The sequence below is a fragment of the Heterocephalus glaber genome, unplaced genomic scaffold (genome assembly GCF_053883595.1).
Source record: "Heterocephalus glaber isolate CG9 unplaced genomic scaffold, H.glaber_assembly_v1.0 deba00001447, whole genome shotgun sequence".
Lineage (NCBI taxonomy): Eukaryota > Metazoa > Chordata > Mammalia > Rodentia > Bathyergidae > Heterocephalus > Heterocephalus glaber.
The window spans coordinates 855,687-871,074 of record NW_028258299.1 but is presented as its reverse complement, the minus strand read 5'-3'; the positions used below and the strand labels follow the sequence as shown (position 1 = coordinate 871,074).

The 15,388-nt window shown below is 54.2% G+C and overlaps 1 protein-coding gene across 9 annotated transcripts in view; it reads right to left on the bottom strand.

Annotated features, from left to right (window-relative positions):
* The window catches only part of Prkcz (protein kinase C zeta), an 88,223-nt gene that overhangs the window by 57,993 nt on the left and 14,842 nt on the right, over positions 1–15,388 (bottom strand). Inside the window, exon 1 of one of the 9 annotated variants that reach the window (XM_087214564.1) lies at positions 5,007–5,318. The exons of 2 other annotated variants lie outside the window; for them this stretch is intronic. Coding sequence is in view for 4 of the 7 variants with exons in the window: in XM_021243385.2 (XP_021099044.2) it covers positions 4,261–4,348 (88 nt within the window). In the remaining 3 variants the exon portion in view is untranslated. 6 more of the 9 variants (XM_087214561.1, XM_087214560.1, XM_004863808.4 and 3 more) reach the window with 6 other exon arrangements.

Genomic DNA, 15,388 nt, shown 5'->3' with positions numbered 1-15,388 from the left:
CATCAGACACACCCAAACACCCGGCCAGCACCCCAACACTGTCCAGGGATATGGGACAGAGTGAGAGAACACGGGCCAGGAACCTCTGGACAGGGCAGGCTTTGGTTAGGCTGTCGATGCCGGGTCATCGGCCAGGGCACAGGGCCAGCCAGTGGCAGAGGTGACCTCAGGGCCCATCTCAACCTCCCATCAGACACAGCTTTCTGAAAACAGCCTGTTTCTACCACACACAACCTCTGCCCCAGGTCGTGCGGGGCCACCTGGCTGAGGGATGAGCACTGCCCTGCTGCAGCCCAGCCCCCTGAAAACTGCCCAGCTGAGCAGAGGGAGGGATGCAGCACAAGGTCCTAAGCTGTCCACTCAGCCCCTCCTGCGTTCCCATCGGGACCGGGATGCAGCCCGGTGTGAAACACATGCTCACCATGCACAGCCCCTGGGTTCACTCCTCAGTGCCACAAAAAGGCTTTGAGGCTCGTGCTGATTCACAGCCGCCGCCTCTGGCTGCCCACCTCAGCTGCCGGCTGTGAAGCCCTCTCCAGGACGGCTACGAGCACAACCAGACGGCCCAGGACACGCAGTTACCTCCCTATCCCTCCCAAGGCCGTGGGCCAGGGAAGGGAAGCTCTGCCAACCCATGACAGCAAAGGGAAGTCAAGGCAGAGACAGCGGCATCAGGACCCCAGGAGCAGATGGGCCCGTAGTCGACAGGAGACTGGGCAGAGCCCAACCCCACAGGCCAGGGAACTGGGGAGGAGGCAGCCAGGCACATGGTCTCCTTACTGTCAGCGAGGCACCCAGGATGTGGCCTGGCTGATGGGGAGGCCCCGGGAGGAGGCCAGCCAGGCCACATCCTCTGCCACCATCTCGTGGCCCAGGAGAACCCGGACAATGGCCGACCAGCGTGGTGTTGTGCTCACTTCGGTCCTTACCACGGCTGTGCATCAAGCATAGCACTGTCATCCCCACTTTGAGGTCTGAGACCCAGCGTGGACGGTGTGGTGACTAGCGTCACGGGTGGGTGGCAGAGCTGGAGTCCGACGCAGGAAATGCACCTAGGCCGTGTGGCACCACAGTGGGCAGCATGGCCTGGGGCCCAGAGCCGCGCACACAGCTGGTGGTTTGAGGTGATTTCTTGACCTCTCTGCCTCCAGCAGAGAAATAAGGGCGCTGACCCACAGGTCACTGTGAGGGAGGGAGTCCATGAGTGCTCGATGCCTGCTCTGCTTCCACTGCACCTGGTGCCTTGCAGCCATAAAGAAGCAGTGCGAGTGGAGAGCTGCACACTCGCTCGCAGAAGGAAGCTCAGAGGACAGCGAAAGTCTCTTGGAAAATGAAAGAAGAACACCTAAAAAGCCAGAGAAACGGAAATTAGGAAACTGGAAGAGCACTCTAGGAGGCCCAGGCAATGACCAAGAAAGAAGCAGCTCTGGGAAAGGATGGCAGAAGAGGGGTCGACAGCAGAGAAACTGCTGAGCATCACACACTTCTCCTTGCACAGCTCCCAGCCAGTCCAGGAGGACAGGTGCCGAGTCAGGACGCATGACCAGGACAACAGCACCTCAAGACCTCACAGAGGAAAAGCACACACAAAAATCCACCCATTTGAGGAGAGAGACTACGGACAGGGCTGTGGGACGTGGGGGCTCTGGGGCAAGTGGGCTTCCACACCTTGCTGAGCTGCCCAGCGCAGCCTGGGAGGCGGCAACGCCCTCTCCACGTGCTCAGAAATTTGCCTCCCACGCCTCTGTCCACACAGCTGCCGGGGGCAGCTCAACCAGAGAGCAGGCCGGCAGGGAGGAGGTCGGCGGGCCTTGCAGGGCGGCACAGGAGGTCCCGGGACAGGCGGGGAGCCCGGGGCGGCGTGCGGAGACCACTGCGCCAAGAAGGGCGGCCCCAGCTGGGAGGCACAGTCAGGACAAGCACTGACTCCAACTCCAAGGAAAGCCAGAAGCTGCACTGACCGGAAGAAGCGGCTGTCGGGCTCTGCATGATCCACAGCAGCTCCAGATGGGGATGTGACCCTGCCACAGTGGGGAGGGAGGAAGCAGCACTGGACGACCAGGTCCCGGACAGGCGCCCGGCGCTGCCCTGGACGGAGGAGTGGGGAACAGCAGCACGTGTGAGATGCACACCTGGAAGCCACACTGAACAGGAGGGGCCCGGGCCGGACACCAGTCTGCTGTTCTTCAGTCACACGGGCGCTCAGCCCTTTAAACTTTGAAATATAAAAATGATGCACGGTGCAAACTTTGTCCAAGAGCAGCCAGCAGGAAGGGCTCCACGGCTTCTGACCGGGCTGGGACATGGGGCCAGTGTCCGGGGCTCGGTTCTCCCACAGCCCGGCTGCAGAGCAGAGCCAACGGAGGTTGCCAGGGCCTCTGACCATGGCGGCAGTGGAGCCGGCTGCACCCGACACAGGGCGCCTCCATCTGGCTGGAAACCGGGTCTCTGCACGTCTCCCACAGGAGAGACAGGAAAGAGCAAACCAGAGAGACCAGAAGCACTCAAGCAGCACGCTGGACAGCCGGGGTCCCTTACCGCAGGCACCGTGTGCCTAACCAGCCAGCAGGGCCTGGGAGGGACAGTGGCCAGCTCGCCACGGCTCCCAGGGAGGGGTGGATGCAGCCGGTTCCGCCCAGAGTCCGCGGAGACTAGGCCTGGGGAGGCAGCCAGTCGTAAACGAGGTGCCCTACTCCAAGTATTCAGGGTAGCCCTAAAAATAAACCGCCCGGTGGGGCTCTGACGCCAGTCTTCTAGACCACGGTGATGGCTCTGACATCACCAAAAGCAACCTGAGAGCTGGGGGAGCAGCCGGCAACAAAGGCAGAGCACCTGCCTGTGCCTGGTCCCTGGGCTGGGGGCTGGGGGCTGGGCACCTCAGTGCGCAGTGATGCTGGTGAGAACCGCGCCCCAAGCGCCACACACCCTCCGCCCCACACAGGAGGGGACACCACAGTGTGAGCAAAGGCCCTGTGGCGACAGGGAGACGGGAGTGGGTGGAGGAGATGAGCCAGAGTGGTCGGTCCCCTGAGCGCGAGGGGCTAGCACGGAAAGGGAACATTCTGGATTCAAGGCGCATGTCAGATTTCCCAAAAAGGGCTTCCCCTCAACAGTGGGGGCACCTCTTGGGCCCGGCCTTGCAGGGCACCCATCTGGGGTGGCCCTCACACACCCTCTGACAGATTGAGGTCAGCACAGGTGCCCACGGCCTCCATCCTGGGACCCTGCAGATTCTGGAGCCCGAGCCTGCAAAGGCCCTTCTGACAACAGCCATGTTCCACCCCGGCCCCTTCCCTGTGACCAGGAGCTCGGCAAGGGCATCGGAGACCAGGTGACACGGGGACTTCCGAGCAGCACATAGGATGTCTCCGCTGGGACCACAGACGGCCCTCCCACCGCCCAACAGGCCTGGCGTGAAGCCCAGGGCCGAGGAGGCCCCCACTGCAGCACTGGCATGGCCGGACAACACTGGCGTTTGGGACTGTGTGACCCCAGGGCTGACAGGCACCTCGGGGGCGAAGCTGAGCCACACAGCGCGCAACTCCTTACATAACGGTGGCAGCCCCGAGTTCATGGAGACGCGGGGAGACAGAGCCCACTGGCGACCGCTTCAGCCAGGACAGCAACTTGGTGGCTCCGTGCAGATCTGGCCAAGGCAAACCCGGGCAACTGGCAGCCACGCGGGGACTGGCACCAGCGCAGGTCGGCTCTGCAGGGAGGGAGCCCTGAGCCCCGCGGGGGCCACGGGACCGGAAGCCACCACCACCACAAAGGCCCTAGAGACCCTGGCAGCACATCTGCACACTGAGGTTTGCATCAGCACTGCTCTGCCAGTGCGTGGTCCACAAAAGGAAAGAGGCCACGGCTCCCAGGCATCCCGGAGAAACTGTGACACAGCTCATTCCCCCGGAGCAGGCGCCTGTGAGCAGACACCCTGCTGGGCGTCTCTCCTCCCACCCATCCCTGCGCCAGCATCTCAGAATTTACGGACCAAAACACCTGGCTCGGCCCTTGACCCGCCCCGGCTGAGGACTCTGCCCCAGCCCCACCAGCCCCAGCCCCCAGCACCTCACCATGCCAGGAGGGAGCCCTTCCCAGCCCTGCAGCCCAGCCCTCCGGGCTGAGGCTCCGCCGCCTGCCAGGGGAAGCTGTCTCTGGTTTGTTTTTTACAAAAACACCTTGCAAAATGGATGTCAGAAAACCGCCCCCATTCCCAGGTCCCCAGCGAAGGCTAGCAGCCCCAGACCCCTCCAAATCTACCTCCAGCCACCTGGGAACAGAAAGTCAGGCACCGGAGCCGCTCCCTCCCCGCTGGCCACCAGGACCCTGTAGAGGGAGCTGGGCACATTAGGGGCTGGTGCCTCCCCGACACCGACAGGACGCCGGACGCAGGCAGCCGGGGCCTGCTACGGAGATAGGTGCCGGCACGCAGGGCCGCGCTCAGACCTCACCATTGCGGTGCTATGGATCCATCCGCTCAGCAATGCAGAAGGAAAAGCCAGCAGCAGACATGCACGTCCGCCGCGGCCACAACACAGGCTCTCAGACTCACGACTGCCCAGCGCCAGCCCGGGCTCCGCTCCCCAGGGCCAGGGTCCCCAGGGCAGGGTGGCCAGGAAACCGGGCTTCCTGCACCCTGCCAGCTCTGCAGCAGCTGCGTGACCAAGGCCTCCCACATACCGTCCGCGTGCATCTCCCTCCTTCACGCCCGGCCCAGCCGCATCGCTCCACGGCAAGCTCCTCTCAGCAGGCAGATTTTCTGAAAATCTGACACCCCAGGTAAACAACAGCCCCTCACGAGCTCCCCCGCCACGGCTGGCCGCCGGGCGCTGCCGAGTCAGTGCAGGAACATCTGTGCGGCACGCAGGCTGTGGCAAAGCCAGGACGCGGACCGGCGCCGACTCCCAGCCCCTCCGCTGCATGCACACGGCCTGCAACCAATGCCGCCGCCACCACTGCCTCTGCCACCAGCCGGGAGAATCCACCGAGAGATGCGCATTACTCACCGGCTTTCTTCCCCTGCCTCCTCAGCGAGGAATTCTTTATGCGCTGCAGGCGGTGGGCGTGCAGGGAGGCATTTTTTGTCCCTTTAACAGGCGAGCTGCTGCGTCCTCTGGCCTCCGACCGACAATAGGCAGGGTGGGCCACCGCGGGAGGAGCAGATCTAATGGAAGGCTGGCTGCCCCACTCCCCTCTCTCACCTCCCTGCCTCCTCAGGTCTCCAGGCCCTGGTGGTACCCGGCTCCCCTGGGAAGCTACAGCCGGCAGCTGAGGCACAAACTAAAACACGGCATGGATACCAGGGAGCTGACGTCACACCAAAACAAGCACCCCTGCACTGAGCAGCGCTGAGGCGGACCGGAGGGGCCATGGCAAGCAGAGAGGGCTTGGCCCCAGAGCCTGCGAAGGCAACACCGGAGGAGACCAGCTGTCCACATCCTCAGGGTCAGCCCCCAGACCGGGACTTGGGGTGCAGCTGCCGCAGGCCTGGCAGTGACCTCCAGCCTCATCCAGATGCCCACACAAATGCTCAGGGGCCATGGGTATCCAGGCCTATGGTGGGGTGGACGGTCAGTGGTCTTCAATCCCCCTGCTGTGGCCCCCAATTGACCAGCATGGGGGGAGGCACCAGCAAGGGTGGGGACGGGAGACCTAGGCCCCCACTGCACCCCAGCCCTGGCCAGGGGCTCCCTGCACCCCATGTGGACCTCAGGGCTGCCAAGACCGGCCTCTGCCCTACCCTGGAGCCCCAACACCCGGGCACTCAGAGCGCAGGCTGGGGTTCCCTTCAGTCCTTGTAAACAGGGGACTGCACCTTCCCCAGAGCACCCCAATGCTCATGGCACCCATGCTCATCAGAGCACCCAGCATTTCAAGGGGAACATGGGAAGGAGGGGAGACTCCTGCCACCCCCACTTGGCAAAGGAGCACATTGCAATCAGCACGGCACGGGGTCAGGGCGCAAACTCTGCTGCCAACCATGACAAGCAAGTGCCAGGTGACCTCCCGGTGCCTAGTCCTAGAGACAGCGCAGACTCAATCGCAGACCAGCCCGCGTGGGGCCCAGCATCACCTCCCAGTGGGGCCTGCGCTCTGGCCAGCCCTGCCCCAGTGACCCCCAGCCTGCTCCTCCTGCCTGCCTGGCTCAGGCCCACACCTGTCCTTTGCTGCCTCGATGCCCACCCAGGGCTTCCGGGTGCCCTGCGTGGTATGTGGCCTCCTCACAGTGACGAGTCAGCTCCTGCACGGCAGAGTATCCTGCTGTGCTGGCCTCGACACCTGAGTCACGTGAGCAGGGGGACGCATGCCCCAGTTGATCTGTACCCACGGTGTGGACTCTGTCAGAGCCCTGGACTCTGTCGCCAGCTGGGGTGGCCCAAGGTTGCTTCTCCACAGACACTGGCTTCTCACCGAATGTGGAACTGCACGCAGGGTCTTGAGGCCCCTCCTTCCAGCAGAGGACCCCAACCTTTATAGAAAGGGGGCTCTGGGCCGGGGATTTAGCTCAGTGGTTCTGGCACCTGCCTCATAAGCACAAGGTCCCGAGTTCGATACCCAGTACCGAAAAAAAAAAAAAAAGAATAATACCAATGCCAGGCATGGTGCCGCATGCCTCTGATCCTAGCATTTGGGAGGCTGAGGCAGGAGGACTGCCACAAGTTCGAGGCCAGCCTAGGCTACCTAATGAATTCAGGGCCAGCCTGAACTACACAGCGAGACCCTGTCTCAAAACAAACAAACAAAAAGAACAGTAACATTTTGAGACACAGGAAAAGCATAAGAAATAACAACGTCAGTGTCCATAGGTAAGATTGTATGGGGACACAGCCACGCACTCTAGCTGAGGTATCAGTTACACCGTCCACTGCATGGTTCTGATGCAGCCAGGGCGGCCCAGGACACTCAGTACCTGGCCCTCCAGTGAAGGGCCTGCAGCCCTGCCCGTGACCATAAACCCTAAGACAGCTAGGCTACACGGCCACACTAGGCCTCAGCAGAAAATGTCAATTTACCCGGGCCAGTGGAAAAACTCATACATGTGACTAGCTGTACATCACAAACACTGCCTTTCAGCCTCCTTCCTCCAATCCATCCCAAAATACTGCATCCCCTCTGCAGAACTCTAGAGAATGCAGGCTGAACTGGCAGATTGCTAATCTTGCTGGAAGTTTATTTTAGGTAGAAAAGAAGCTTTTCTGGTTTGTCATAAATAATCTTAAACAAAGCTGGATGAAACTGTGTTTTTACTAAAACAATAGGCATACCTATAAATACCAGGGAACCACACGTGCCGGGGAAGCGGAAAGGATTCCTGATAACCACCCACTGTGCCTGGGCCACGCCACAGTTGCCCTGCCCCACGCCATCCTGCGCTGCCCACGAGGACAGGATGAGGGTGCTGTGGGGCCAAGGGCCTCCGTGGGGGACGCATTCCCACCCGGTCGACTGGGCATGGCCGGAGGGGTGCAAGGACGCCTCACGTGCACTGAGTGTGCCCCAGGGTCCTTCCAAATGCCATCGATCCTCACCCGCCCTCTTTTGCAGGGGGCAGCTGAGGCACAGGGCACCCGGCTCGCCTGCCCAAAGTCACACAGGGTCTCGTCCAGCGGGACAGTGGCGCCGAGTGCACGCTGCTCCGAACACCTTCACGGCCACACACGCAGTGCCCCAAGCTGCCCACACACTCGTGCTGCCAACACCCGGGACAGGGGCCCCGTCCCACTCTGCTGCTGGGCAGCTGCTCATCTGTCAGGACGCACATGGAGCTCGAGGATCAGAGCGGGAAGGACAGCAGCTGGGTACGAGGGGACAGACAGGGCCAAGGCTAAGGACCCCGCCTGGCACCAAACCCCACCCCGCGGCCCAGCCCTGCACCCCTGGGAGTCCACAGACAGCGGACCTCCACGTGGCCACAACCATGAGGGGTGAGGGCAGCTGCCCGCGGACACCATGTCCATGTTCCACTCCTGAGCCCCAGGCACAACCTCCCGCAGCAGCATCCTGCAGAGGGACTGGGGAGGATGGTGGGAGGAGCCTCTGCATCACCTGGAGACTGGTGTCCCTGTGGAAACTACGCGTGGCGCCCACCTGGAACGCCGGCTCTCTGGGAGGCAGAGGCCGAGCCTCACGGGCTTGAGGCCAACACCTGCCTCGGAACACAGGAAAGGGCCAGGCACGTTGCTCGATAGTGGAGCACTTGCCGAGGATCCCAGAGGTCCTGGGTTCAGTCCCCAGCACTGAAATCAGACAGAAGCGGGCACACGGGGCGGTGTGGGAGGGTGGAGGTGCAGGAGGGGCAAGGGGTACGCAGACCAGCGCCGCTGGGCCACCAGCCCCAGGCACCTGCCACCCCACTGCAGGCCAAGGGCCAGGCCAGGGTCGGCCCTGGCCTGTGGCAGCCCAGCAGCCGGACACAGGGACACTAGTGGGGCTGTTCTTCCGGTCCTCGGCTTCTCCTCCTCCTTGGGGCCACCCCAGCCAGGGCCCACAGGTGACTCTGCCTCAGGGATCTGGGTGGTGAGGAGAGAGGCCCTGAGGGAGGGATCGTCCCCTTGGCCATGATAAAGTGGGGGGCAAAAAGCACCAGCGTGCAACTGGCAGCCCAGAGGCAGGACGGCCCCTCCACCCTCCCGGGGCACCCGCCCTGGGCCCCTTCAGCCTCTGCTCCAGGTCCCCACGCCCCAGAAGTGCCTCAGGCCCCCAAGTGCCCAGGGACCAGCGCCTGAACCACTCTGACCCTGAGCGGAGAGGAGGCACGTGCCCGCCCACGGCCAGCACTGCCAGGCACAGAGATCAAAGATCAAACTGCGAGCGAGAGCTAAGCATTTCCTCACCCGAAAGGCAGACGCACGCACTGACTACACCACGATCCTGAGCTACAAGGGGCAGGGCGAAGGGAGCCAGTGCAGGGCCTGGGGACTCAGCCCCAGATCCATGGGGCCAGGAAAGACACGGGCAGGGCCCGAGGGGCCCACAGCTCGACCCTAAGCCCCTGTGCCGGGCGACCCAGGTGCCAGCTGCACCACATGGCTCCTCTGCTTCACCTGGGCTGCAGACACAGGTGTCCCCAGATGCCCAGTCCCGGGTACCGCGCCCTAAGGCTGGGAGGCAGGAAGCAGGGTGGGAAAGTCACATACATGGAAATGAACAACACAAACAGCCAGAGGAAGAAAGTCGCCAAGAACAGAAAAGGCAAAGCACAGGGAAATCGAGTCTGGGATCAGGAATCCCCTCACAAGCTGGGTGTGGTGGTGCACGCCTGTGATCTCAGCTGTCAGGAGGCTGAGGCAGGAGAATCACAGATCCAGGGCTAGGAAGGTAGTTTGACACCAGAGCCCTGCCTACCACATAAGCGGCCCTGGCCTCAATCCCCAGGAATGTGCAAAACCCAAAACTCCCAACAAGCTGGGTGCCGTGGCATATATCTGTAATCCCAGCTCCTCAGGAGGCTGAAGCAGGAAGACCGTCAGTTTGAGACCAGCCTGGGTGAGGTAGTGAAACCCTGCCACAAAAACAAACCCAAAAACCTCCCAACAAAGAAAACCCCAGGCAGGAGGGCTTCACTGGTGAAGAACTTTTACCAGTCCTTCTCAAATGTTTCTAAAAAACACAGAGAGGAGGGAACACTTCTAACTCATTCTGTTGGGCCAGACACCAAAATCAAAGACACTAGAGAGTACACCTGTGACGAACACTGACAAAAACCCCCAACAAAACACTGTAAAATGAATTAGCAGCATATTAAAAAATAATTACACCCCAGGGATATAGCTCAGTGGCACAGGCACCTGCCTGGCAAGCGCAGGTTCTGAGTTTGATCCCCAATACACACAAATAATAATAATAATTATTATTATTATTATTACAGTATAGTCCATGAGAAGCTGGGCACGGCAGTGCAGGCCTGTAATCCCAGCAGTTGGGAGGCTGAGGCAGGAGGATCACTGCAAGCTCGAGGCCAGCCTGGGCCACATAGCCAGAACCTGTCTCAGCAGCAGCAACAGTAATAATAATACCGAGTAGGATGTGTTCATGGGATGCAAGGATGGTCGGAGGTACGAAACTGATGAGCAGAACATGTCACAGTAACAGAAGGAAAGGGAAAAACCACACGGTCATCCCAATTGGTTTGGAAAAGGATTTTACAAAATCCATCGTTCCCGGATGGCAAAGAGACAGACATGCAAACAAGGGAAGAGAAAGCCCAGAAATACAGTCTTGCATATGAGGTCAAATGAGAGCCCACAGGTGCCAGGGCCATGCCGTGGGGAACAGACTGATGGAAAAACTGGACACCCAACCACCAAGGATGGGGGTACAAGTTCACCTCATATCAGACACAGGGATTAACTCAGAACCGAGCCATGACCTAAATGTGAGCCCTGCAGATAGAATGTTAGGAAAAAAACCCAAGGCAAATGCTTCACACCACTGGGTTAGGCAAAGATTTCCTGGACATGACAACAAAAGTATAGGCTACGAAAGAAAAAAATCAGATTAAAAAAACCTTCACAGCCAGGGATGTACCTCAGTGGTTCTGCCGCCTGCCTCGCAAGTGGAAGGTCCCAAGTTTGATCCCCAGTACCAAAAAAAAAAAAAAACCCCAAAAAACAAAACTACAACTACAAATTCCATTTGACCCATTTATTTCCCTTTAGGTATCTTCCCAAAAGTTAAAGACATTATATCACAGTGATCCATGCACACCCATGCTTACAGCAGCACCATTCACAGCAGCTAACCCTTAGAAGCAACCTATACAGCGTGTGCATCAACAGATGAGTGGATAAAGAAAATGTGGCATTTACACACAATGGAGCACTACCTGCCATAAAGGAGGATAAACTTGAGTCATCTGTATGAAACTGGATGCACCTTCAGACCATAATGTTAAAGTGAAATAAATCAGACACACAAGCTTAAATATCACATGGCTTCTCTTGTATGAGAAACTTGAAGTATAAATAAAGAGCAAAATAAAAGTAAGATGAGAGGAAGCAGGGAGCTAGAGCTTTTCCAAAGGGAATGGGACCAAGAAATGGAGGAGGGAGGAAAAAGGACAAGAAAGAGCGGAGATGCGTTGTGCACCAGCGCCAGCACCCCGTTCCATATGCATACCTCTGCTCACAAAAGTGGGCAGAAACACCAGATAAACCGGACTCCAGAAACCTCTGGAACCTGTACACCAAAGGGCTCTACTATCAAGAAGGCAACAAACAGGAGAGCAAATATTTGTAAATCAAATACCTGACGGGGCCAAGATGCAGGCTCTACAGAAAATGCCTAACACCAACAAGCATTAACCCAATTTAAACATGGACACAGGCTGGCTATGGTTTGCACTCAGAGCAACATTGTGGCCATTGTTTGGACACACTGTGTACTAACAACTGTTATTCTCTAATTATTTTGCTATGAAATTTTGTTTTATATTTTCATAGAAGAAGAGTGTTTATATTTTCTTTATTAATATCTACTCATATTAGCTCCTGAGTGGAGGTCAGAATCCTCCACCTTATCCTCCTCCAGCCGCCCAGGCTCCACCACCTCCGGACAGACTCCTCCTCCTGCCTCTCTCCATGGAGCTTCCGAGGCAACAAAGGCCATGGAGCCTCCCACCAGAGGCAGCACAGCCGCAGCTTCGGGAGCCCACGGGTGGCAGACCGGCTCCTGGCACAGATAATCAAGTGGCCCTAGCACTGCTCCCTGTGCCTAGGGGGTGAACCACATGGGTCCCAGCAGCCCAACAACGCCCCGCCCCCACCAGTCGAATTGAGAAGACACGTAAACAAGTCTCAAAACCAGGCTTCCAGATCACCCACAGCAACCCCAAAGGGAAACGAGATGGAACATTCTGATGCTCAACCACCTGGACTCCCTGAACTGGCAACAAAAGAGGATCTGGAAAAAATGAAATCAGAAATAATTTCTCAGATAACAGCAGAGATTGTGTCCATAATGCAATACATGATTAATAAATCTAGAGAGGACACAGATAAAAAAATAGAAGATCTGAGGAACATGATGGAATCCCAACACAGGAAACAAGTGGAATCCATAAAACAGATGCAAACAGATTTCTAGGAGATTAAAAACTCCACTGAAAGTCTACACAGCAAAATGACCCAATGTGAGGACAAAATTTCAGATATAGAAGATAAGATTGTAATGAGTGACCAGGAAAAGAACAACTGCTTTAAAATTGTAAGGGACCACAACAAATCAATCCAGCAGCTGCTAGACAATGCAAAAAAGAATAACATAAGACTGATCAGAGTCAATGAAGAAACAGGAGAGAGCGCAGATGACACAAAAAAACTGTTCACAGAAGTGATGGCAGAAAACTTCCCAAGCAGGGAAAAGAACTTGACATACAGATAAGGGAGGCATATAGGACTCCAACTAGCCTTGATCAAAAAACATCTACACATAGGCACATAATTGTTAAGATTCCAGAAACCCAACAGAAGAACAAAGTTCTACAAGCAGTGAGAGAAAAGAAACAAATCACATACAAAGGAAATCCCAACAGAATCACAGCAGACTTCTCAACACAAACCCTCAAGGCAAGAAGAGCTTGGACTGATGTATTCCAAGCCCTAAAGGAAAACAGCCTCCAACCCAGACTGATGTACCCTGCAAAAGTATCTTTCAAAATCGATGGAGAAATAAGATACTTTCATGACAAAGAGCACCTTAGGAACTTCATGAATAGCAAACCAGCCCTCCAAAAAATTTTAGACAATATCCTAGGAAAAGACAATGAGGATCACAACCCCAGGAAGCCCTGCAGAATGAATCCATCAGGCATGACAAGAAATTAAATGCAAAGGGAGAGAATCCAACAAAAAGAAAAAGTCATGACAATGTTAAGTCAGTAGGTATCAGTTATAACCATCAATGTTAATGGTCTCAATTCACGAATCAAAAGAAATAGACTGGCAGAATGGGTCAAGAAGCAAAATCCAACAATATGCTGTATACAAGAAACACACTTAATTCAAAATGAAACTCACAGACTGAAAGTTAAAGGGTGGAAAACAATACTCCATGCGACGGGAACCCGAAAAAAAGCAGGAGTAGCTATCCTCTTTGCAGATCAAGTGGATTTCAAACCAACACTGATTAAGAGAGACAAAGAAGGACACTACATCCTAGTAAAGGGAACAATCCAAGAGGAAGCGATGACAATCATAAATATATATGCACCAAAATGCTAGTGCGCCCAACTATATAAAACAAATACTAATCAACATGAAAAGTCATATATGCACTGATACAATAGCAGTGGGGGACATCAATACCCCACTGTCACAGATAGATCAACTAGACAAAAAATAAGTATGAAATACTAGAACTCAAACTCTTGAACAAATGAACTTAACAGATGTTTATAGAGTGTTCCACCCCACAAAATCAGAATACACATTCTTTTCAGTTGCACACGGGTCATTCTCCAAAATAGACCACATACTCGCTCATAGAACATGTTTAAGTAAGTGCAAAGGAATTGAAGTTATCCCCTGTATATTATCAGACCATAGTGTGATGAAATTGGAGATCAATAGCAAAAGAAACCAAAAAAATTTCATAAACACATGGAAATTGAACAGCACACTTTTTTTTTTCTGTACCGCGGATTGAACTCGGGACCTTGTGCTTGCAAGGCAGGCACCGGAACCACTGAGCTAAATCCCCAGCCCAACACACTTCTGAATAACCAATGGGTCACAGAGGAAATTAAAGAAGAAATCAGACAGTTCCTTCAATTAATTGACAATGACAATACAACATATCAGAATCTATGGGACACAATGAAAGCAGTCTTACGAGGGAAACTCATAGCAGTGAATACTCATATTAGGAAAACAGAGCGAGCCCAATTAAACAACCTGATGCTGAACTTCAAGCTTCTAGAAAAAGAAGAGCAGGACAAACCCAAAGCTCATACAAGGGAGGAAATAATAAAGATCAGAGCAGAAATCAATTCAATGGAGACTAAGAGAATGATACCAAAAAATCAATGAGGCCAAGAGTTGGTTCTTCGAAAGAATAAGCAAAATTGACAAACCCTTACCAACATTATCAGAAAAAGGAAAGAAAAGGCCCAAATCCATGCAATTAGGAATGAAAAGGGTGAAATTACAACAGACCCAGCAGAATCCAGAGGATCATAAATACCTACTTCGAGAACCTATACGCCAACAAGATGAAAAACACATAAGAAATGGACAGATTTCTAGATACGTATGAATTATCGAAGTTGAACGAGGAAGACCTAAAAATTCTAAACAACCCAATATCAATGAAACTGAAAATGTAATTAAAAACTTGCCAACTAAGAAAAGCCCAGGTCCTGATGGTTTCACTGCTGAATTCAAAAAGACATTTCGAGAGGAACTACTGCCACTACTGTTTAAACTCTTCAATGAAACTGAAAGGGAAGCAATACTCCCAAATTCATTCCTAGAAGCAAGCATCACCTTGATCCCCAAAGCAGAGAAAGACCCAACCGAAAAAGAGAATTATAGGCCAATCTCACTAATGAACATAGATGCAAAAAGCCTCAATAAGATACTGGCAAATAGAATGCAGAAGATCATACACCCTGACCAAGTGGGATTCATCCCAGGGATGCAGGGATGGTTCAACATTCGTAAATCAATAAATGTTATATACTATATCAATAGAGCCAAGGACAAAAACCATATGATCATCTCAATAGATGCAGAAAAAGCATTTGACAAAATCCAACATGCATTTATGATAAAAACCCTACAAAAAATTGGAATAGACGGTCTCTACCTCAATCTGATAAAAGCTATCTATGAAAAACCAACAGCCAATATCATACTAAATGGTCAAAACCTGAAATCCTTCACACTAAAATCAGGAACAAGACAAGGATGTCCACTATCACCACTCCTGTTCAATAGAGTTTTGGAAACATTAGCCACAGCAATTAGACAAGAGAAAGAAATAAAAGGAATAAAGATAGGAAATGAAGAAGTCAAATTGTCATTATTTGCAGATGACATGATACTCTATACAGAAGACCCCAAGAACTCCACCAAAAGTCTTCTAGACTTAATAACCAAATTCAGTAGAGTAGCTGGATACAAGGTCAACACACAAAAATCAATAGCTTTCTTCCATAGAAACAACAGACTCACTGAGAGAAATAGGGCAAACAATTCCTTTCATAATAGCATCCTAGGGGCCGGAGATTTAGCTCAGTGGTTCCGGCGCCTTCCTAGCAAGTGCAAGGTCCCGAGTTCAATCTCCGGTACCAAAAAAAAAAAAAAAACAACATAATACCATCCAAAAAACTTAACTACCTAGGAATCAACCTAACTAAAGAAATCAAAGACCTCTTCTCTGAAAACTA